Genomic DNA, 25,124 nt, shown 5'->3' with positions numbered 1-25,124 from the left:
AGGACTGAAAGTTCTCACGTAAATCTGAGGTGTCATCGTTTCCCGGTAACTTCCGCTTGCTGTAGCCTCTTCAGAAAGTTCTTTCAACTGTCAAACCTCAGGGACTTTTGAGGTGAATTGCAGCCTTCATCTTTGTAGCCCTTGTCCTCAAACCAGAAATGTGAATGTGACTAGATTTTTAATACGGGTCTTGGTGTCAGGGCTCAAGTTCTGGAACTGGTTGTGGTCTGGAACCATATGGAATATGAAATCTATGTAATTATTCATTATGCAATCATAACTGAGCATGTATAAGTTTCTGTCTAGTTTGTGCAGCATTAATAAATGTTGTGGCACTAGGCAACCATGTTACAAACCTATTTAGCGTTTATAAAGAACTAAGCACAACAATGCATGTTGTTATAGGAAAATAATTAATCAAAGTTCATTATTTTTCTGTTAAAGTATGCATTTTTTTTAGCTACAATTCCACAACGATTGCTCACTCACTCATTTTCTACCGCTTTATCCGAACTACCTCGGGTCACGGGGAGCCTGTGCCTGAGCCTGTATCTCAGGCGTCATCGGGAATCAAGGCAGGATACACCCTGGACGGAGTGCCAACCCATCGCAGGGCACCACAACGATTGCTATTTTTTTTTATTTTGAATGACAAGTGGTCCATTTTATCCATTTCTAGCTACATTTAATATTGTGGAATGTCCATGCAACAAGTACAGATGTTATTTAAAAAAGGTAATTAACACAGAGTTCAACATGTATAATCAGTAAAATCTCTGTTATCATCTCTCTAATTGCTCTATACATACTTTTAGAGACCTAAAAGATGGAACCATTCAGAGACATCTCTAAATTCTGATGAAAGACAGTATTACTGTAACTACTGTGAATACATGCTTTTTTAAAGATTCTATTATATATTTAAGCTGTCAAAGAAGGAGGATTTGGTCCTCTCAGAGTCCCAAACTTTTTGTCTTGTACTCTTTGTGCGGCATCGCATAGAGTACGAAAGCAAATCTGTTAATAGGGCGAGGTGCACGAGCGTGAACTTTAAGGTTTATGTTCCTCATGCTGCATCTATAACATGCATAATAAACAAAACAAACCACACGAGATCATAACGGAAACCTTTATCCCCAAAAAACATGGTCTATTTTAATTGATAATACTGGAAAAGCCTAGTCTTTGTAGGTCTAGAGAGAGGTGACATGATTATTGAGCACTATAAATGCTAAGATAATTTTATCTTCTAAAGTTTTTAAAGCTTTAGAGTAAGAAGTGGCATTAACAAAAATCCTGGCTCCATACATGCTATTGATATTCAAATGCTCCCAAGACATGAGAAATGAATATAAATATTATATGATATCAGAAATATTATAAATATTTAGATCTCGTTGATATTTCGAAGACTGCCTGATGTATTAGTCCACATATTTAATGCCGAGGATTAATCAGATGCATTGGGAACCTAAACATATAACGCGTTACTCACATCACAAGGCCTTTCTTCATGTTTTTAGTTCCTATATATGGAACTTATTAACTCTTCTGAATCCAAAAAAGGAACGTGACCCATGTAGGCGTTTTTGTTCACATGTTTAATTCACCCTCAAGCTGCCATCACCTGACTGTTGCACATGACAACCAAGCTAACAGGGAAGTTGTAACATAAACAAGCTTTTTACCCTGTGATGTGGTGTCAAACTTTCAGTTACTCAGTCGAGAAATGTTAGGGGATGTCCAAGATCTACAGTAGCGTTTTAGGTCATGCATTATCAGTGCAAAACCAAACCAGCATTCAGAAAAAAACGCTAAATGTGCACAACAGCATTTGATATATTTGATTCAGCACAATAATCCCAAGCTGTGGTATAAAATTTATATTTATTAAATAGATCTTAGTATGAATTAGAGAAGTTGAATATGTATTGCGGAATTTCAACCAGTGAAATCCCCAAATAAATTGAATCATAATTTAAAAACAACGAACAAAAATCTATGTAGATTTTACATGTACATAAAATTCAGATCTAGTCGAATCTTTATATTACTCTTTAAGAAATAATTTCTTAAGCTTTCTAAAATGGGTTGCTTGATGTTATTTGGCAATTTTTTTCACATGACAAGCTCGTTCATTTGATCTATATGGAGATCCTAAAAAATCCTACATAACCAGTAAAATAATCATAATTTAAAGCAGTGAACTATAATACATGTATATACAATCCATAAAAGTCGTAACCTTTCAAAACATATATGTATATACAGATTAAAAAAAGTCATACCTTTGCACCATTTACATATAAGATATTTCTTCAGCTCTATAAGGGAGCTATTGAGCTGTTTTGTGTTGCATGTCCAAAATGTTTTTTTAAAAAAAGCAACTTAGTCCAATAAATATCTGGGTCCTTTGTCTATAGTTCTGCCCATGCTTCTGTTTGAGTTTGGTGGAAAAAGAAATCATAATAAGATATCATACACTCATCATGCTCACTTGAAATGTTATAAGCTTGCTCTGCAACTAAAGTCAGGTTTACAGTGTAGGACTTTCTGCTTGATTTTACAAGTCTTGGATCGCTGGCAGATTTATAAACGCATATATTGATGTGCTTATTGGTGAAAGATTTAGTCCTGTTGTAATCTAAAATGGTTGACAACGAATTCTTGTCAGTGTCTTAAAGAATGATCTCCCCGTTGAACTTGAGCATTGATCTTCGGTGTTGATATGACGCTCATCTAAGTAGATTAGCATCATGTGGTCACTTTCTCCGTGACCTGCTGATTGATGATGTAAGCAAAGCATCATAGCAGTATATTTATCATGTAATCTCGTCTGCTCCTGTTATCGCGTAGTCTGTCATAGTATGTCGCCTGGAATTTGATCATTGTGTACTGTGCGACATAATAATCTAAACTAGTTTATGATAAAAATCTTACACATCTCAACAAAGGCAACTAAAGGGACTTTCTTCATCTTAATACAATATACCAACAAAATAACTTGGCATTATAGTGCCAATGACAGCTTGTATAGCTTTTGGGGCATCCATGCATGTAGTGTTGCAGAACAGCAAGGTATCAGGCCAAAACGATGTTGGAACATGAGTCCAGACAATTGGCAGAAATCTGTCCATCCATAACAGTCCAGCTGTCCAAGCCCAGGGTCAGGGCCAGCCCGTGCCATTGTCCTTGTCTAGCTCTTCTGCTGTAGTTCTTAAAGATTAGCCACCAAGTGATTCTGGTAATCCCTTCCCTATCCTTATGCGACTGATTCCAGAAGGGCTCTGTAGAAGTCAGAACGGAGGAACCTGGGATATGAGTCCTTTTCCATAAGGCTAAAGACGATCTTCTGGGCCTCGTCAAAGCAGTACCTCGTTGGAGTCTGCACATTATGTTTGATGACCTCCCTGGTTTTGTGGTCAATGTTGATCTGTGGGACAAATAAATTCATCTGAATATCTTGCTTGGGATACTGTTTTACCAAACACTACAGTACATTGGTTTTTAGCTTTAATCAGTTCAATGGTTTTGCAATGATCTATAGCCAGTCAACAGTCTTGAACATGGATAACATGCTCGAAAGTCGAAATTTATTACCTCTCTTGGAGCTTCAGCCTGGATGTAGCGATCAAATATCTTCTTGGCTCTGGAGGTCAATGTAGCGTTGCTCCTGATTTTTTTGAAGTCCTCACACTTCATCCAGAATTCGATATTCTCATCACTAAACTCAGACTTGAGAAAGGCCTGGAAAGTTGTTTTACCAGCTGCAGAAGACAAAAGAGGCATTGCACCTTTAACATTTGTATGATTTTTTTTTTGTCTTCATGGAAATATGTTTGTTGAAGGTCTAACAATCTGCACATAATTATTAGTAGGAGTCTTTTAAAGATGCACACATTGTACACGCAATGATCATGTTATTTAAATGTAGCATTACGTCATTTTGCTACTTACTTTTTGACCTAAGAAGAGTTTCTAGAGATTGTGACCAGAGCAGGCTCTCTCCAGGTACAAGTCTGGTTGAAGGAAAGAATATTAATACCACATAATATACCCAGAAAAAAAAAAACATAGCAAAAAAACAAAACAAATAACACCCTTACCTCTCTGACATTGGGCTTCTCATGAGTATGTCCTGAAGCCGCATCTTAATATCTTTCCTTCTGTAATGAGAAAGAGAGAATCATCTACACGTTCGTAGTTTTCATTAAACTAAGCATCGAAAGTATATAAAAATTCAAAAATTCGACTCACCGAGATTGTTGTGGTCTTTCTTCTTTAGTCATATTGTCCAGTTCGAGTGTGGTTCGTGGCAAGCTTGGCATTATTTGCTCTGATGATTTGTTAGCACCTAGGAGTGTTTGTGTGTGGTTCTACTGTTGGTTAATGCGGGATCTGAAAGCAGAATTCTATGCAACAGTTTTTATAGAGGGTTGTGTATCACACTGCTGTAGCACGTCATCAACCGAGACGCGCCTAACCACAGAAAGCAAGAGGAAGTTTGAACTGACGCTCGTTGGCTGCTTAGGACCTGGTGAATTTTGCTGCACACATTGTTTCTCTCTTTGACATGTACAGATGCAAATTCGCCAGTGGAAACTTAAGCATCCGATAAGCAAATGCTGACTTTTACCTCATAGCTCCTCAGTGGGCTCTTTGTCTGTTCGATAGAAGTGCAAAAATGAAGTGCTGCCACAAGCATAAACCTAATTATAATGTGGTATTTTTAGTAAATATTTGACTAGACAATGCTTGTTAACGTGTACAGATCAGTTTTGAAATGTTTCTCTCCTGGACAAAACAGACATTCATAAATATAAGCACGGCTTATAAGGGAATTTTCCATTTGATCACACAATGTATTTACACCTGCCTTTGTAAATTCAGACATAGTACAAGAATAATAGCACTTGAGTCGAGTGTTCTGCTGTATTTTATTTATAAACCAAAAAAAATGGCACATGAGAAAAGAATGGTATATGTATAATTTTGGTTTTGTCGTGCTGTTATGCATTCATGATTGAAAACTTCTAACAATTCCCACAGCTCATACATTTTCCTCTGTCGAAATGACTCCTTCATGTTAAAACCAATAGAAGAAAGGTACTGGAAAGTCACAATGCAGTACAATGTGTCCTTGCTTTTGCATAGATGACTTGACTTATAAAAGGCTCAACAATTAGCTTGTTGACACCTGGGGATAAATGCTAAGCTTAGCAGTTTTTTTTGAAGGAAATCATGCAAGCTACAAAACCACAGCTGATTTAGTAGAAATTCATTGGAGACTTAGGGGTTTTTCATAACATTGTGTTTGGGGACAATCAAGAAGATCAAGGACTTTCTCTGTATGAGGAAACAGGATTTCTACTGTGTTCTGACAGAGGTCACCAGACAGCATTATAAAAGCCCCATTCTTGCTAAAGGTTTCACTTCTCCTTCATGTACTTTCTTAAGTCTTTATGTTTTAAGCCAACTTGTTACAAAATAAACAAAATACCTTTTCATCCATCTACCCGAGCCCAGGGCAGTCTTGGCTGGACTGGTTGGCATGAGAGGGACAGGGGTGTCACAGTTTATAGAGCTCTGGGTTACTGTTCTGGTCGTTCAGTTCAAGCCCCAGAACCCTCAAATTACAATAAGCTTTTACCCCAACTTCCAACAATCTTTCAACAACTTTCAACAAACTAGGACTTAGTTTGGAAGCAAAGTATTCCAAAGTATCTTGTGCAAATAAAGATGATCTATCTTCTACAAAATGTAAAATGACTAAATATTCATTTTCATCTCTGGGGCAAAGCTTCTATGCTGCCCTGTACCCCTTATCTTCATCCTGGTTACAGTTAGTCCTGAGCCTGTCCTATGATGACTAGGTAAAAGCCAGGATATACAACAGATGGAATCTATCACAAGGGACCATGAATGCACATATTCACAACTGAGAACGATCTAAAGTTGCTAATCTACTCATCGGCTTGTTTTTAGAGGTGTATGGAAATCCGGGAACCTGGAGAAGTTTAAAAATTCCACACAAAAAGGATTAAATGCAGGACCTTGGAGCTTTGAGGTGGTATTTATACATACTACATTACCATGCCTTTTATGTTCATGTGAAATATTATTGAGCACAGCACAGAACAGAACTTTTTGTATCAAAAATGTCATATGCCGTCAGACACTGGTCGCCATTTAGGGAACCAAGATACACCTGTGGTAGAAAGCATGTGATGTCAGCATTGTGTGGCACATGTGAAGTTAAAATAGCAAGACAGGAATAGTTCACTTTCTATTCTGATCCCTAAAAAGGGAACCTTTTGGCCTTTCAATGCTAACTTACAATGACTAGGTTTGATTCCTAGTGAACATTCTTTTTTTTTTTTAGATAGGTATATACACTGGTATGCTTTTTTGGAGGAAAAGGATCTTTGTTCTCTAATACCCCTTTTCCACCAAAAAGAACCGAGTGCTGGTTCAGAGCTAGCGCTGGTGCTGGTTCAAAGTTGGTTCCATTGGCGATCCTTCTAAGAACCGGTTTGCCTTTCCATCGGCTAGAGAGCCAGCACAGAGCCGAGTCTGATGTCACTGTATACGTGTCACGTTACACAGCAACGTTAGCAAAGCAGCGCCAAACACAAACACAACATCAACAATGGTGGATGTTGCTTTACTGTTAATGCTCATGGCTTTGTGAACCTACAATGGCATGGAAACGCTGCGAATCCAACCTGTACGTGCAGCTCCATGTAATTTGTATAAACCAAGGTTGTAATCGAGAAAGTACATAACGGTATTTTATCATTAACACAGAAAAAAGTTAGCTTTAGCATGTAGCTACCTACTGTCATGTGTGCTGATAATGTATCATATCACGGTAAAGTAAAAATGTATTAAACATTAGTATACTTAGGGTACATTATCAAATGCACTAACAGTAGCCCCACCCACAGCCCCTAACGCAAGTGGTTCGTCTAGACCAGCAACGTTTTGGTGCTACTTAAGAACCACTTTTCCTGGTTCAGAGCCGGTGCTTTGGCTGTCGAAAAAGAAAGAACTGGTTCTAAATTAGGCTCCAAACCAGCACTCAAACTGCCTTGGTGGAAAAGAGATGAGATATGAGATATTAGAGTTCAGGCTCTGCTCAGAACAACAGTTGCAGCATCAGCATACTGTACCCTACCTTTCTGGTCCCCTAAGTAGATTTCTATGCAGGTCCCCAAAAATAGAGAGTTTCAGAAAAACCTGTATCTGGATCAAAATCTTAAACTGTTGACCATCTAATGAACCACGTTTTATCTATTCATAATCAACTGACCCTCTGAGGTTTGCCAGTTGAGTAACCTACGTAGTGATCACATACACTATTAAAAATAGTTCTAAATATTATCCTTAAGAGTATCCTTTGGTTTGTCCTTGTGATGGAAACCTTAAATGGCTTTCAATAGAGGCCTCCAAAAGAAATCTTTTCTTTCAAAGTGGATTCCAAATAGAAGCCTTTTAGGAACCACTTGCAAATAATCCTTGAGGAACTACTTTAAAGTGTGTTAAAGAGTGTGTTATCCAAATAGACTATTCATAGCCTCATATCATCATCTCAGTGAGTCAGGGTCATACTGTATGAGTTAAGATCTATCTAGATTTAGATATATCCCAAGAACTCAAGAATGCTAGATCTAAAACATACAGAATATGTAGATAATTGTAGATTGTAATATGTGACGTAAACTCTTGGTGACCTATAGAATTCTTCTGTTTGCCCTTGAAGGGGAACACCTTCAAATTTACCTTTAGAAACTATTGTCTTTATTGAAAAATCACAGCCATCTTGAGTTGTACCACGTATCAGGTGTATATTCATTTGTTTTCTATAATATTTTCATCTTTTCAAATGTTGTTTATATGATACTATTTTATTTTGGTAGTTTTCTTAGTTAGTAGTCTAAGATTAATTGTTTTTGTTTGGTACATAGTAGTTTTTTGATATCCCGCAAAGAGCAAGGAACATTTTAGAAATCATAATGAATTCTGCTGACCTCCACACTAAGATAAACCTCAACTGAACATCCTTTGTTTGGTTCAACAATTTACAAAAGAGTTTTTGTATTAGCAAAGTGTCGAAAAATAAAATTTACCTTTGGTAAATTTTAGTAGCACACCGAAAGAATCTTAAACAAACTAATACTTATCTAATACTATTAGCATGTTCCTCTTTGGGGAACCCTTTTGAGTTTCCTTGTATGACCCTTAAAACGATGGCCTTGCATTCAGAAAAGCTTGAACTAGTAGAACTCTTGAACTACTGAACATTAAAAATCTTGACTTATTGACTAATTTAAGAACCGTTGAGGAAAGCGTTTCTCTATGTAGATAACCAATTGATTTTTTTTTTCAGCTTAATAACCGTTGGGCTGTGACTGCACACGCCAGTAAGGCAAGGTCGGCAGAAGGGATTGTGGTTTTCAAGTACATGTAAAAGAATGATGAAACGGATGTGTCAAGAGTGAGGATACATGTGTGTCAGACAGGAAACCCTCAGCCCACTTGTTTGGTTTCACATTGACGTCTAGTGTGTATGACGGGGTGGTTGCATTAATAAAGATACAGTTGATTATAGATGTAATATTTGACAACTTGTATTAGACATATTGTTGTGTAATGATGGAAAAAATACTTAATACTTCAATAGTTTGGCCTCATGTTTGTAAGGAAATCATGAGCGCCAAGATGGTGTGATGTGGCCTGACGTGATGTAGAGTCACTGCTACTACCCCTAAAGTTGTTTTCCAATAAACATATGTTCTAAAGTGTTATTACTTGTATATTTTTAACCATTTATAGCCACATTTAATGTTAACAGACATGCAAGAATGTTTGACTTCCTGTTATCACTTCCATTTAAACAGTCACTCTCTCACCATCCTCGTTTTTCCTCTTTCATTTGTGATGTGTGACTATGAGAATGATTTCTCACTGTGGAAAACTTGTGTACAAAGGGCCAACATTTGATGACTCCTTATATAAATTTTAAAGAAATATCTCTTGACACAAAACCGCACTACAGCAACATTAACTCATTTCCTTTTAATCGTTTTTCAGTAACAGTGTTAATATACAGTAACAGTGCTGTAATATACAGTAAGTAAGGGTAAAAAAAAAAAAACCTTGGGGGCATGTTGATATAGGGAAATAATCATTGGTGGGTTGGTGTAATGCAGCCCGATGTGCTAGTTTACCAAAGATGATAACAGTGTTGTTTTCTTACTTTGGTTTCCTTTTCAGACAGATTCCCAAGTAGAACTTTAACATTCCAACAGAACCTATGAGGAACCCTTGTTCTCTGAGATGGTAAATCATGTTTACATGCGAAGACTTCCGTTATATTCGCAACTTCCTGTGTTTTTTCCCTTTTTTTTGCTTTTCTGTCTATTTGGCATGCTGTAGCAATGATGACAGCATTTCTCATAAATTCATAACCCAGTCCAATAAGCATGCAGAGAAGTCCCTCATATCAAACAAACAGACTGGGGAGACATGTGACTTACGCGTTATTGATATGAATGTGCAGAAACGAAAGCACCTCGAGAGGAAGAGGAAGAGGAAGCCGCCCTTGTTGATATCGTGGCATACCAGCGTCTAACTGTGGAGAACAACATGTGCAGACGACAAATAGGGAACAATGTAAGATTGAAAAAAAAAACAATGTTGAAGCCAATGTAATGTGCATACTGAGATACCACTGACTTTGATGCACTATCGATGATTTATTTATGGTTTATTTGCATAGGTGGGAATTAATTAATCAGCACAATGCAATGCAATAAGGATTTTTTTTTTATAATACATAAAATAGCTATAGCATAGATTTTTGGTAAAGCTTGAAATAGAAAAATAAATGTGATAGTGGACACTAGTGGACACTAATATAATATAAATATAAGGTGTCCACGTGAGAAATATAAAAAGCCTCTGCTGGTGTAATTGAATTTCAGATCAGAGTCAGATGACACGTGCATGCAAACTAGTCTATTCGAGTGCAGAAGTTTGCATCCTTAGGACATAAAATAAAGAACTCCTATGACCTCAATTGCTGATGCAAATAAACATGGAACAAACATTCAGGTGTTATATTTAATACGCTATAATCCTCGCAAGAGTTTTTAAAGAAAGAAGTCTCTTTTTCTTCTTTTTTTTCATATGTTGTTGATCAACAGACATATAGACTTACTAAAAGCTAATCATGTGTACCTATGTATATTTTTACCAACACTATACCTTGAAATATAATCATTAAAATACATTTAAACAAACATCTCATGCTCATCTTTTTCCACTCTTTACTCCCCACAGCACACGTTGCATCACTCAGATTTTATTGACGATCATGGGAATAAGAAATACAAATACATAATATAAATATATATGATATAAAAATATATAATTACATTATTTTCTATCAATCTCTCTCAAGGCTTCTTCTTCCATCTAAGGGAGTTTTTTCTTGGCACAGTCACCTCTGTCACCTGACTTGCTCATTGGTTATAAATACAAACAAATTTAAATATAAGTCTGATATTAATCTTGAATTTTTGTATCATGTTAATATTTGTAAAATAAGAAACTTTTTGTATTGTGTTTCTGTAAAGCTGCTTTGTGACAATGTCCATTGTTCAGTGGTATACAAATAAATTTGAATTGAAGATATAGAAGTATTGAAAGGCAAAAAATGCGAACCTACAAAAGTTCAACTGTTGCTTTTGTCTTATTTTAAATTAAGTAAAAAGGAAATTCTGATATAGACCTCAGCACTGGCATTTTGTTCTTTCACATCACAATCAAATGCCTGTAATGGTGATGCCTCCCTCCTAGATGCACTGAATGACTTCTATGCTCTGTTTGTGGTGCAGAACAACGTAGAGGCAAAGAATGCCATATCTCCCCCCAACGATCAGGTACTCTGTCTATAAACGGCCGAACTCTATGCAGAAGGCTGCTCGACCAGTCAACATGGCAGGGTGCTCAAGGGCTGTGCAGAACAGCTAGTGGATGTCTTCACTGACATCTTCAACATTTCCCTGAGCAGCGCTGTTGTTCCTACATGCCTCAAAACAACCACCATTGTCCCCGTCCCAAAGAAGTCTACAGTGTCCTGCGTCAATGACTATCGCCCTGTCGCTCTCACATCCATCACTACTAAGTGCTTCGAGAAGCTCATCATGAGGCATGTCAAGACCCAGCTACCACCGTCACTTTACCCCCTACAGTTTGCGATATCTTCCAAACCGCTCCACGGATGATGCCTACAGCCATTCATTTAGCCCTCACCCACCTAGACAATAAAGTCATGTACGTACAAATCCATTCATAGACTTTAGTTCAGCATTCAATACAATCATTCCTCAGCACCTGATTGGGAAGCTGAGCCTGCTGGGACTAAACACCTCAATCTGCAACTGGATCCTGAACTTCTTGATTGGGAGACCTCAGCCCTCAGTCAGTCCGGATCGGGAACAGCATCTCCAGCACCACCACACTGAGCACTGGAGCCCCTCAGGGCTGCGTGCTCAGCCCACTGCTATTCACCTTGCTGACTCACGACTGTGCAGCAATGCACAGATCGAACCATATCATCAAGTTCGCCAATGACACGACTGTGGTGGGTCTCATCAGCAAGAACTACAATTCAGCATACAGAGAGGAGGTGCAACAGCCTCCTGGTGTCGAGCCAACAACATGTCTCTGAATGTTGATAAAAATAAAAAGATGGCTGTTGACTTCATGAGAGCACCGAGCGACCACTCTACGCCGAACATCATCTGGAACATCTGTAGAGATCATCAAGAGCACCATAATTTCTTAGTGTTCATCTAGCGGAGGACTTCACCTGGCCACTCAACACCAGCTCCATCACCATGAAAGCCCAGCAGCTTCTCTACTTCTTACGAAGGCTGAGAAAAGGACATCTCCCTCCAATGCACCATCCTGACTACTTTCTACAGAGTGACCATTGAGAGCATTCTGAGCAGCTGCATCACTGTCTGGTTTGGGAACTGCACCATCTCGGATCACAAGACCCTGCAGCGAATAGTGAGGACAGCTGAGAATATCATGAAGTCTCATTTCCCGCTATCATGGACATTTACATTTACCACACGCTGCATCCACAAAGCCAACAGCACACACCCCTCACACACTCTTCTCCCTCCTGCCGTCTGAAAAAAGGAAGCATTCAGGCCATGACTGGACTGTGTAACAGTTTCTGCCCACAAGCCAGCAGACTCCTTAATAACTGAACTGAACTGTATTGAGCACAACATACACACGCACATCATCTGTATGGACTGCACAGACCTACACCACATACACACACTTCTAATATACATCTATCAACTTGTTTACATGCTGCTTACATTCACCAACTGTTTACATGCTGTTTTGCACACTTTTATACACATCTTATACACTATCTCAGGGACCTGCTGCTAAGAAACTGTGTTCTTTCTAGTATTTCTGCACGCAATATTGTCTGAGCTTACATTATTTACATACAGTATTGACACCGGTCGGTCTGCGCTGTTTTTTGTTTACTGTCTTGTGTACTGTCTTTTTTGTATTTTGTGTATTGTCTTGTAACCTTTTGTCCTGCACTGTCTTGTCTTGTCTGTGTTGTTTGTATTGTCCTGCACTGTCTTGTCTGTCTTGTCCTGCACTGTTTGCACCAGGTTGCACAGTTGCACTTTGTGTGGCTAAGACTTACATGTCCTTAGCCCTGTCTTTGTTTTGTGTAGCACCATGATCCTGGAGAAACGTTGTCTCATTTCCCTTTGTACTGTAACAATTATATATGGTTGAAATGACAATAAAAGCTTGTTGACTTGACTCGAAATGCAATAAAATAGAGTAAAAGACAGAGTTTCATGCACAGAAATATCAAGTTTTAGCTGCTTTTCTGAAATTTAGAGCCTGCTTTGTTGAATATTCCATGGTACTGTATAGTATGGACATTTTTAAGAAGAACATTTCTGTCTCTGCTCATAAACAGAAAGGCATTTTTACTTCTACTGAAGCACATTTTACAATATAAACACACTTTTTGTGTCATCATGGAGAAAAAGAAATACATCAACATAATCGACCAGTTGTGATTGACAAAATCAAACTTGAAGTAAATAAAGTAAAATTTCAAGAAAGTAAAAATCTAGAAACAAAATTTAACCTGCCAAGTTTTTAGTTTAATGCACCTTGAACTTTTGTTACATTAGCTCTCAAGTATTCAAGAGAAGGATTTAATTGTTGAAAACTTTTAAAAATGAGTTGAATATCCTAGGACAAGTAACCTCGGACAAGAAAAAAGTAAAAGTAAGTTTTAATGAAAATTCTCCAAATATTTAAAAAAAATAAGAAATTAAAATAAAAAAAAAAATAAAAGTGGAAATTTTTAATTAATTTGGTAGATAGTGGACTCGATGTAATGTTTACAAATATACATAAATTACACAACAAACAGATTAAAGTAACAATTTTCCAAAGTTTATTGTATTGTAAATACTGAACTGCATGTCCAATTGATTAAATTTGTTAAATTTGTTTTTAATCAGTATTTGACTGAAAAAAAAAATATATATATATATATATATATATAGTACTGTGCAAAAGTTTTAGGCAGCTGTGAAAAATTGCAGTGAACGAAGAATGCTTTCAGAAATATAAATAACAAGTGTTTACTTCTAGCAATTACAAAATGCAAAGTGAGCAAACAAAAGAAAAATCTAAATCAGATCAATATTCGGTGTTACTACCTTTTGCCTTCAAACCATATGAAGCGATGGCACGACCCCCACAGAGCCCTGATCTCGACATCATCCAGTGTGTCTGGGATTACATGAAGAGACAGAAGGATGTGAGAAAGCCGACATCCACAGAAGATCTGTGGTTAGTTCTCCAAGATGTTTGGAACGATCTACCGGCGAGTTCCTTCAAAAAAGTGTAAGTGAACCTGGAAGTATTGCTGCTGTTTTGAAGGCAAAGGGCGGTCACACCAAATATTGATTCGATTTAGATTTCTCTTTGGTTCATTCACTGCATTTTGTTCATTTACGAATTCCATTTTTGAAAGCATGCTTTATATATATATATATATATATATATATATATATATATATATATATATATATATATATATATATATATATATACGTATATATATATATATATATATATATATATATATATATATATATATATATATACGTATATATATATATATATACGTATATATATATACGTATATATATATATATATACGTATATATATATACGTCTATATACTCTATATCTATATATATATATATATATATATATATATATATATATATATATATATATATATATACTATTTGAAAGTAAAACATATTTCACTCATTTGTAAAACAAGTAAAGTGATGATGCTTCTACATATGAACCGTAGGATAATATATCTGAAGCTTGAAAATGCAGCTTGAGTTTGATTGTTTGGCCTGACAGGATGCCACAGTTTGGTTTCTGATCAAACCTCAGACACTGGACTAGCAACTGGCTGTAAGTAAAAAGTCAACCAATGAAATAAATGCAAATGTGATGAGGCAATAAGTTTCCACACCATTTTGCAGCGCGGTGTTGCCACCTGCCGTCTGTCCAACAGTGAATAGAAAGAAATGCATGGCACTCAAACCAGATGTGGTTTAGATACACTGTACTTTTATTTGCACAGGCAAGTTCATGAGAGTAAGCTTTAAATTCTCTTCTGAGAAAACACCAACAAGAATCCCAAGTATAAATCTAACATCATATTACCAATAACTTGTATCACACAAAATACCAACTTTCCTTGGGCAATTTATTTTTGAAATATTAATAATCCATTTTTTATTTTATTGATTTATTGTATTTAGTTATTTATTTTTTGCAGAGATGAAATTATGCTGCATTACTACTAATGGTATGACAACATTTGATTGCATGAATGTACACAGAACCTGATAATTTACAGCTATTTCATAAAAAAAATGCCATATAATTTAACAAGTGAGATTTGAGTACCATATCCACGGAAATAAGCAAATTCCCATATGTTTGGTGGCCTGGAAAACCCATCAACTTGGCCAAAATTGGGTATCTTCAACCTATACCATAGTTTGACAACTTAAATCATTATTTTTGATTCTTTCAATCTCACCTCAGTGAAAATACCAAATTTAAAGGTAAAAATGATAGAAATTTACTTCTGATTCTTATATTTCTTTTTATGCAAAAGAGAAACAAGTTCAAGAAAATTTCAGTACGGAAAATAGGTTTTCTTAGGCCACCATCCATACATATGTATATATATTTCTTAGAAAAAAAAAGTCAATGAAAAGCATGTTTTAAAAAAAAAATTCCCCTTGCACTTAAAATATGTTCACACCCCAAACTTCACTACAACCTTATTTTACTTCTAATACAATGTGCAGCAACCTGCAAGTTTCTGTACAATAGAACATGGTCCACAGAACGATGTTTTTTAGTCCTGTTAGGTACAGTAGTACACTCTCAATTAGATTTACTTAAAGTGCGCTAGTTACCAGGTAATTGTTTCCGATTGGTGGTGAGTTAGTAATGTTGGCACATTGTTGTTGATATGATCAGTCATTCATTTTAGGTTGGATTCACATACACACATATTAGAGACCGGGATCATGTGATGTAGGTTTGTATGTAATTCCAAATATTGTAACTTGTTTTTATTGAAGTTGTGTCTTAAACCCTTTTCTACAGTTTCTCAGATGCTTTAAATTGTAAATATCTACAGGAAACAATGGTGACAGTGCATCATCTATTTGAGATAACTAGCTAGCCCGTTTTCCCTAGCTAGAGTCAACAATTTATTCAATTAATCTAGCTTTTTTTTTTTTTACACACATTTTGTAAACAAATAGTCATCATCATAAGTAAGCCAGCTACTTATTCTTTTCTATACAAGCAAAAGCTAGCTACATTTGTCTGGAAGATTTTAGATTATTCTGACTTTTACAAAGTGATTAACTTTGTATTTGTTGATTTTTATTTTTTTTTACTTAAAGTTTGCTTTAAGAAGGTACACGTCACAGTATAGTACACACTTTTATTCTTTTATATATATTTTTTAAACAATATAATATATGCAGGAAAATCGAAGCATTTTCCTCAGCAGAGAATCAAAATATCTTTTGAAAGCATCTCAACAAATCTTTAAGATCAGTAGTTGTTTATCTTGGTCTCTTTTATGCATGGTGAAAATTTACTTTTGGTGAAGATACATTATACTGTCATATTGAGTTAAATCACTATATTGTATTACGAAAAACCTTTTAGTTCCTCAGTTCCAAATGGCCTATTAAGAGCGGCTTTTATGGTAGAACTCCATGGGAACTCAGCGTTTTAAACCTGAATGAACATGTACCTGCATTTACCAGGGAACCAAACACACACTCTTAAAGAAAGACATTTTAATCCTAGAGAAAGTAAGGTGTGGCCTCAATTCTGCAGCAACGCTTGGTAGATGTCGGATTTTAAAAACCGTGGGTATGAGTCCCTCGTCATGAGCCTGTAGATCTGAGCTTGGGCCATTTCGAAGGTGGCCAGTTCCGGTTCCGAAATGTTTTTTGATATTGTCGCTCGGGTCTTACAGTCGATGTTGATCTGGAAACAAACGGATGCTTTATCTATTATTTGAACATTATTATTTGGATTTTTTTCAGCATGGCAGTTAATAATGACATAGTTGTGATGTAATTATTGGCTACATACAGTATGCTAAATGGATTCCTCCAAACAAAGACATGAAATCCCGATTTTCTTTCAGTGGTACATTTCCAGATCACCTCAAACAACCCGAGATCCAACATACCTGCCTGGGAGCCTCTGTTTGTACAAACTCCGAGTAGATCCTATTGGCCTCACACGTCATTTCTGTCCTGCACGTGATCTTCTTATATTCCTCACAAGCTAGCCAGAAGAGGATGTTTTCCTCACTGTACTCAGACTTCAGGAACTCCGTAAAGGCATGCATGCCAGCTACAATGGATGGGAAAAAATAAAAAATCCAGAATAACAGTGAATCATGACATAAAACTGGTTTTATGTGAGAAAAAAGGCAGCATTTTGTTGGTGTTGGCTTGTCGTCAAGAAGACACAAAGCTCCGATTTGAATGCTGACGCACGAATTTGAATTATCCAAAACACCTTAAAAGACAAAGCCCTTCAAGTATTTCAGTATTGCTTTTCTTTTTTCTTCTTTTTCTTAATTTTTTTTAACCATCTCTTGATTTCCATCAATTACACAATGAGTTTTTGAAGGTACATTACCCTGAATTAGATGCACACAGGTTGTATATCAGTACACTGAAAGAATATTGAACTTATTAAGCAATTATTAAGAAGAAAGCTAAATTCACAACTTATCACTTTTGTTGTTTTTTCTGTTTTTGGCTCTTAATTTTTTTAATTTGCTCAATAAAAAACGAAACCAATCACACAACACACAGAACCATAGCTTCTTACCTGGTGACTCCAGCAGCTTTTCGATCGACTCGCTCCAAACTGTAACATCTTCAACAGGTTCCTTGGCAAAGCAACAAAATCTACCCTTCAAAATTACAATTAGATCTTTCACTAGTCACATTGGCTACAAAACCAGGATAACCTTACAACCCCGAACAATTGACATGAAATTTGTTTCTCTAAAATAATTTCTCTAAATTAAGAAATACAAATATCACACACAATAATTAGCTAGCAAGAAATATATATATATATATTTTTAAAATAGATTCCCAAACGAACTCACTTTATGGCCATCTTCGCCACTTTGGTGCTCAGGATCTGCTTGGCGCGCACTCTGCCAGTGTGTGGGACTGTCTAGAGGGTCTGAACAGGACTACCTCCATGAATAGAACACATGGAAATGAAGATGCAAAGCTAAGCTTGGGAGGGTCACCTCACCGCAGGACCTGTGGGGAAGCCTCTTCCGATCTAAGTTAAGGCCCAGATGACGACATGCTTAGCACAAAAACTTCCATGTAGTCTATGGGTGGGGTGGTGTTGGAGGTGGTGGTGGAGGTGAAGGTGGGATTGGGCTGGAGGATGGTGATGCAGGTGATGTGGGGAAGCAGCAATTTGATAAAGTCTGAAAAATATCCAACGTAAAAAAGAAATCGCTTATTCTTCGAATACTTCCTATGATACATCTGCTCTGGTCTGTTAGTGGCCCTGTGTTGTCATTTCATAAAATTCACTGCATGAAAATGACTTTTATTCTTCTTTAATTTATTTCAAGGTTTTTTTTGTTGTTGTTGTTTTTATTAACCTTCAAGGAAGCAAACCACTAATATGCAACAATAAAAAACACAAAAACACAAATTTGTAGCTACAAATTTCTGTATCCGCTCCTAATTTTAATAAAAAGTCGACATGAAAACGTTTAAATTGTTTCTAAAAGCGATATATTTCTTTAAATGGAAACACATGAATGAACATTATTAAATATAAAGCCTCAATTACAACAAATGATTGTTAAATACTAAGAAGTAGTGGAAGGTAAATAAAACGTTTAAAATTAAAGTTCTTCTTATCTGAGACACTGTGTTTCAGTTTATTGTGATTAAGTATATGTGATCCTGTAAATCTGATGCACACTCCTACCTGTACACACACCTGCCTTTAGGGGGATCCTCGAGCATGGGGATTTCCTTGAGCATGGGGAATTCAACTCTTAAGAATTTAACATAAAGTCTTACATTTTTTTATTCAAAGTTTTTATTTATTTATTTATTTATTTATTTATTTATTTATTTATTTATTTATTGTATCCATCCATCTATAGTGACTTGGGAAATGAAGATTGATAGAAAAACACAAAACCAAGATGAATTTGGAAATCTCTGAAATAGTTCTTAAGGCGTTTGCTTGTTAATTCTTGTACGGATTCAGATGATCTCTTATTCATCAAAATTTATTCTACCTGTTTATTTGAAGCAACCAGTTTACTTCTACAAGCACTTTGAGCAAACTAATATTATGGTCTGATTTGGCTGGTCAGTGTTCCATTAAAGTCATCGATCAAACAATAGAATGAAAAAAGCGTGCCATTAAAATCGCTGAATGGAAATCTGGTCGCAGGCAAATGGAGTGTGGTGGAAATAATCGTGTCTTCTCCAATTTGCCTATTGTACAACATGGGCCTCAGCTCGTTGTAAACCTGCTGCTGCCGATGTCACATTTTCCACTTTCCGTCATTCACCTGCTTCTTAACATAAATTTAAACAGTAATAAAAAATAATAGGTTTACATGATTCATTTTTTGGGGTTATAGTTTACTAATCAACACCTGCGTGTTATAAGGTTCTCTTGTCCAGTTATTATTGCACGTGATAAAAACTCGGTCGTATGCATTTCTTGCGATAGGCATGAAAGTAAATACGATGAAATGGATGCATTTGATCACATGATTCGTCTGATTCATATAAGGATTCACATAAGCACTGTCTCTTGCATTAAATGAAACTAATTTCTGATAATTTGCATGAATTAAATTTTATATCATCCCGATTCACATTGGCATTTGATTATACATTTGACTCCTTAAATACTCATATCATGACATTTTAACAAGATACATAAATTCACACTAATGATTCATATGATTCACATCAGTGACTTCAGATTATCAGAATCATCCTAAAATAGCAATAGGATTGAAGTAAACTGTATTAAATAAAAGAAGGAATTCCATGACATGATTCACGTGAGTCACATTCATGATTCAAATGATTTACTTTATTGATAATATTAAGTTTGTTTAAATCTGTTTCAGGACTGTATAATAGTTAGGCCATTATATGTACACAGGGGAAGAAATATATGCCCATATTTGTTTGTGATGTGCATGAATTAAATTTTATTAAATAATTCACATCAATGACATGATTCACATTAAGGTTGAATTTTAATTAAGGTTTAGTTAAAGTTAATAAAGTAACAATATGTCTTGCATTTTATTACATGATTCTTATAATGATTCATATGATTCATACGATTTACATTAATGCTGACTTGTGCAAATATACGGTAGGTTTTAGGTCTAAATTTATTTGGGAATTTTAATCATTAATTTATGTACATCATCATGATACAAATGATTCTCAATAGTGATTCATTTGATTCACTTATGCGATTCATATGAATTAAGTCAGTGAGTCATATGGTTCACAAGATTCACAGTACTACTGACTTTAATCATACTTTTAATTCTGTTTTATTCAAATAGAATCTTACAATTTAAAGTATACTTGAAAAAAATGTTTATAAAGTGACAATATGTTATACATTTAATTACAATTCACACGATTCACATTACCGTTTCATATGATTCACATAGTTCACATTAATGACGACTTATAGTTCTGTTTCAGAGAGAAACTTTCAATACCAATGTGTTGATCGATTCGTATGACTCACATTCATGATTCACATGATTCACATTAGTATTCCACTTTTATAATATTAGCCTAGCAATGGTATATTTACATTTTTTTTAAACTTAATAATATATGACAATAAACTGTGACATTTATTTAATAGTTAGCAATTGTAGTTAATACTGCACGGAAGACAAGTTTTTGGCGGCAAAGTAGACAATTTTTTATCCATTTCTACTTTTAAAATGAGTTCCTGTTTAGTAAATTTATAGTCGCTATAAACAGTCATTCCCATACCAGATTCTTTCTTTCTTTCTTTCTTTCTTTCTTTCTTTCTTTCTTTCTTTCTTTCTTTCTTTCTTTCTTTCTTTCTTTCTTTCTTTCTTTCTTTCTTTCTTTCTTTCTTTCTTTCTTTCTTTCTTTCTTTCTTTCTTTCTTTCTTTCTTTCTTTCTTTCTTTCTTTCTTTCTTTCTTTCTTTCTTTCTTTCTTTCTTTCTTTCTTTCTTTGCTACCAATTAAACTCAAAACCGTAAATTCTGACTGACTGTTACAAAACGATGACACCAGAGACTCCTTCCGTATATTATTCCGTACATATTGTTTGTTCATTTTTTAGCCTTTGATTATGTGGGTAGCTGCCGCTCAGTTCTGGTGATTGTTGTGTTTCTATGGAAACATATTAAAATAAACTAAATTGTAATAAAGCTATATTCGATTATAAACTGTTTTTTTTTCTGACCAATCGGATTTGAGAATACAGTATAATTACACAAAAAAATAGCACCGATTTCACAAAAAAAGCACTGATTTCCCCTTTTTTTGGTGGCATGTTGAATTAAAAAATTTTTTTGGTTCAGGACACCTGATTTTATTTTTATTTTTTTTATTTATTTTTACCTATTTTTTAAACCAAAAACCCTTGTGTATATGTCATAAACCAGAAAGCTCTGCTGATTAACCGTATCACAGCAGGCTTCCTGGCCATGTAAATGTCTACAGGGATGGAAAGTACAAGGACGGCCATGATTTGCATGCATAATCATCCACACGTGGCTGTGCGAATTTGATTTCCAAAAGAGGTGGCAGGGATGTGCTCAGAGGAGAGCAGGTCACACTCTCTCGCTCCTTGTCGCTCTCCCCGCAACCTTGAGTACCGAACACTTCCTTACAACTGCCTCGTTCCAACTGTCTGAGGCTTGGGCACATCAAGCTTCAAGCGTGTCGTTTCTCTACTCGCTTCCAGCTCTTGCACACAAGGCTGATGTACGAGGTCTAATGTAATCCGAACTAAGGAATTTGTACGCGTGTGAACTGGTTTTTCAATCCGTTTCTATTGAAAAACAGATGCGAGCGGTGAGAGGATTGTGCTCTCGACAGCTCTTCAAGCTTGTCACAGGGTTATTTGGTTAGGAATTTGTTTACACACCTGTGTCTGAATGAGCGAGTGAACGAGTGAGTGAGGGAAACATAACTTGATCAGTCAATACAATAATAATAATAATAATAATAATAATAATAATAATAATAATAATAATAATAATAAAAATAAAAATGAGATGTTCTTGTACAAATGTATTTTACGGAAACGTGAGATGTTTAATTCATTTCTTCTTTCTTCTGTTTTTTTCACACACACACATTAGATGGAGCTGTGGCTCCTCTTTCTTTCAACTTCCTTCTTCCTTTCAACCCACTACTTAGTTTCCTGTCGCGTCAGAAGCCAGCAATAACCTTTATTTCTCCAGCCTTGAATTTTTAATCGAGCGTAGCCGGAGTGCCAACATTTCTGTTCGGCGTGATTGAAATTCAATCCCCCCCCATTCAATCCTAAATCAGAGTCCCAAACCTGTTTGAAGCACACTCACTGATTTCCCATCATCGCTGTACACACCACACACTATGCAGGTGACCATTTGTAAAAGACCAGTTTGTAGCAGGGGAGTCTTGTATGTTTTATATTTATTACAACACATTTTTGAAGACATTACACTCCATTTCCTTAGACCTTTGTATACAAGTTTCCTAAATAGCAAGGAAAATAAAGAAATGAATTAGTTTTGCTAATAGAGTGTTGCCGAGGTCACCATTCTGGTGTGTTAATTATCAGATAAAATAAATAGATAATAATAATGATATAATTTTCTTTTTAGATTTCAGGTATGTTAAGCTTTTGCTAATTAAATACCTTGTGCACGTAACATGACGTCATGGCGTTGTTTAGATCGTTTTATTCCTTATTTGATTTATATATTTGGGTTCAGAGGAGAATTTTTTTCAAGCAGCTGAAAATTTGTTTCTTTTCATTCATTATTCATCATCAGTAACTCGCTAACTCAGTAAGTGCTTAAGAAAGTGCTTCATTGCGGTTAAGGCTTGCGGTGGAAAAGGGAAAGAAGATGTACAGGGCAGGAATGCAGTGCATCAGAGGGCAACACACACACACACACACACACACACACACACACACACACACACACACACACACACACACACACACACACACACACACACACACAGACATTCATACCTATTTCATATTTTAAATAAAAAAAATCCCAACTCAAACCTAATATTAGCTTCTTGATAAATAATTAAAACAGCTCTCGATTGCTGGGTGTGACTGGAATAACCATTAGGATTTGTCCGATTTTAACACAGCGATCGCGTATCTGTTGAATTTGGTGTTTTAGTTTTTTTGGTAAAAGAAACTTAGCATAGTTAAAAATCTATATCGGAGGTCAAAACGCATGTAGCAGGTAGCATGTGATAAGCATACTGTAAACCCGCAAAGAATCTAAAACCAGAAAGTACAAGTGAATATGACTTTACAGACAAAATAAGGAATAAATAGACAAAATAATCACGAAGTTACATGATACAGGTGAACACATTCAGCTAACAAAGCAATATTGTTCTATAGAGAAAAAATGTTTGAGAGGTTGAAGGTAGTGAGTGTATTTTAGTCACACCGAGCTCTGTCGCAGCATCGGATCGTTTACTGAAATTTAATTTCTATTTATTATTTCTGATGCATGATATTGTGATATTGTGTCATGTGATACAGCGCGAGGTCATTATAACAGGCTAATTACTCGACTTGCTCTTTTGATCGGCTTTATTTTCTTTTCCCTTCTGGCTTTCCGAGACGGAACAGAGATAAAAACGACATGACCCGGTTTCTTTCCCAGAAATCCACAGACAATCGACGCTTTCCTCATTAAAGCGACAGGGGAGTAAGATCTCAATCGTCACACTGTGAAACAAATCACGCTATTTTTTTTTTACTTCAAACCTTATTGTGTTTGTTTGTTAAATGCTTAGGAGTCAAAGACCTCGGGATTTCGAGCCGCGTTCCTGATGAAACGATCTTTCGTTTATTTTCCCACGGAAAGAAAATGGAAGAAGAAATTTTTTTTAAAAAAGAGAAGAAATACGATTTAATACCTTAATTGCACGATTTGAATACCTCGACCTGCTGAGGAATATCAATAACCGTTCCTGAACCATAAACAATCTCGCCCTATCAAAGCTTAACGGCTTTCCCTCCCGATATTTTCAAAATAATGACATTTTTGTTGGTAATGGATTCCGTAAAGTAGGTTTACACATATCATTTGTCTACAGCATTAATATTTTACTCAAGCCTGCTTCACTCATGAAATATAGATTTCTTCTCTGCTTTAATGTCTGTTTTTTATTTGAGATAAAGTAATATCTGGGTGTGATAGATTTACCTACTAACACTGCACTTGTTATTCTGGCTCTGATTCCGTACTACAGATCTTATGTATCCTGCACGCTTTTATGTACATGCATAATTTATATTTGCTAAGAGTCTGTTCGGTGTGGATGGATTGAGTTGTGCTTCAGGATGTGATGGAAGTCTGATTTTATATATTAATCAGATCATCTGGAGCGTTCCATAGTAACTGGGTATAATCCGCCAGTTAAGGTTTCTTTTACCGAGGTTCTGTAGTTATTAAATTTCATATTATTTGGTCTCATTTTATTTATTTTGACTCTATTTGTATACACGGACCCTCGTGAAAAGTATTTCATGACATGTCCAACTGTGCATGGGACAAACACAATTTGAATGTGAATTTGAATGAAGTTTGTGAGTTCAAGCAGCTGGATTTGCGCAAAGACTTTTAAACTCTCAACAACTCTCCTCAGGATTAAATTCAATATAAAGCAAAGGAGTTTTTTTTTCAGTAAGATGAGGCCTGTGAGGATCCTGAGACATCTAGAGATGTTCCAGCTCCAGTTGGATTCTGCTTCATGAAAATTCTGCTACATGTGGCCTTTGAGAACAACTACCTCCTAATCAATTGTTGGACTGTATCTGAATGTAGAAATCTCCAGTGTTTATAACAGTTTAATCACACCCTCAAGTGTCACCCAAATGAGGCCAGGGTGCACTTTTGATTCTGGTTCCTCTAAAGGTTTCTTCCTCTTCCTTTCAAGGGAGTTTTTCCTCACCACAGTCACCTCGGTCATATATATATATATGCTGGTGTGAAAGAATGATCAGGTATGAAGCTAGTTGGACAAACATGAATTTGTGGTGATGTGAGGTGTTTATGGCATTCATTCATTCGTCCTTAGAAACTGCCAGGTCAGGAGGAAGGGGGGGGGGGGGCACGGTGGCTTAGTGGT

The 25,124-nt window shown here is 36.0% G+C and overlaps 2 protein-coding genes across 2 annotated transcripts; both read right to left on the bottom strand.

Annotated features, from left to right (window-relative positions):
- Positions 1 to 1,868: 1,868 nt before the first annotated feature.
- On the bottom strand, positions 1,869 to 4,437 carry rgs13 (regulator of G protein signaling 13). The gene is made up of 5 exons (XM_027148720.2): positions 4,258 to 4,437; positions 4,107 to 4,166; positions 3,958 to 4,019; positions 3,601 to 3,767; positions 1,869 to 3,433 (listed from the first exon to the last, which is right to left on the bottom strand). Exons 1-5 carry the CDS (start codon positions 4,326 to 4,328, stop codon positions 3,263 to 3,265), a joined length of 531 nt encoding a protein of 176 aa, XP_027004521.1. The 5' UTR covers positions 4,329 to 4,437; the 3' UTR covers positions 1,869 to 3,262.
- Positions 4,438 to 16,118: 11,681 nt separating this feature from the next.
- On the bottom strand, positions 16,119 to 18,061 carry rgs1 (regulator of G protein signaling 1). The gene is made up of 4 exons (XM_027148652.2): positions 17,837 to 18,061; positions 17,551 to 17,630; positions 16,898 to 17,064; positions 16,119 to 16,689 (listed from the first exon to the last, which is right to left on the bottom strand). Exons 1-4 carry the CDS (start codon positions 17,845 to 17,847, stop codon positions 16,525 to 16,527), a joined length of 423 nt encoding a protein of 140 aa, XP_027004453.1. The 5' UTR covers positions 17,848 to 18,061; the 3' UTR covers positions 16,119 to 16,524.
- Positions 18,062 to 25,124: the final 7,063 nt, after the last annotated feature.

This window comes from Tachysurus fulvidraco, chromosome 1 (genome assembly GCF_022655615.1).
Source record: "Tachysurus fulvidraco isolate hzauxx_2018 chromosome 1, HZAU_PFXX_2.0, whole genome shotgun sequence".
Lineage (NCBI taxonomy): Eukaryota > Metazoa > Chordata > Actinopteri > Siluriformes > Bagridae > Tachysurus > Tachysurus fulvidraco.
This window is presented reverse-complemented; position numbering and strand designations above follow the sequence as displayed.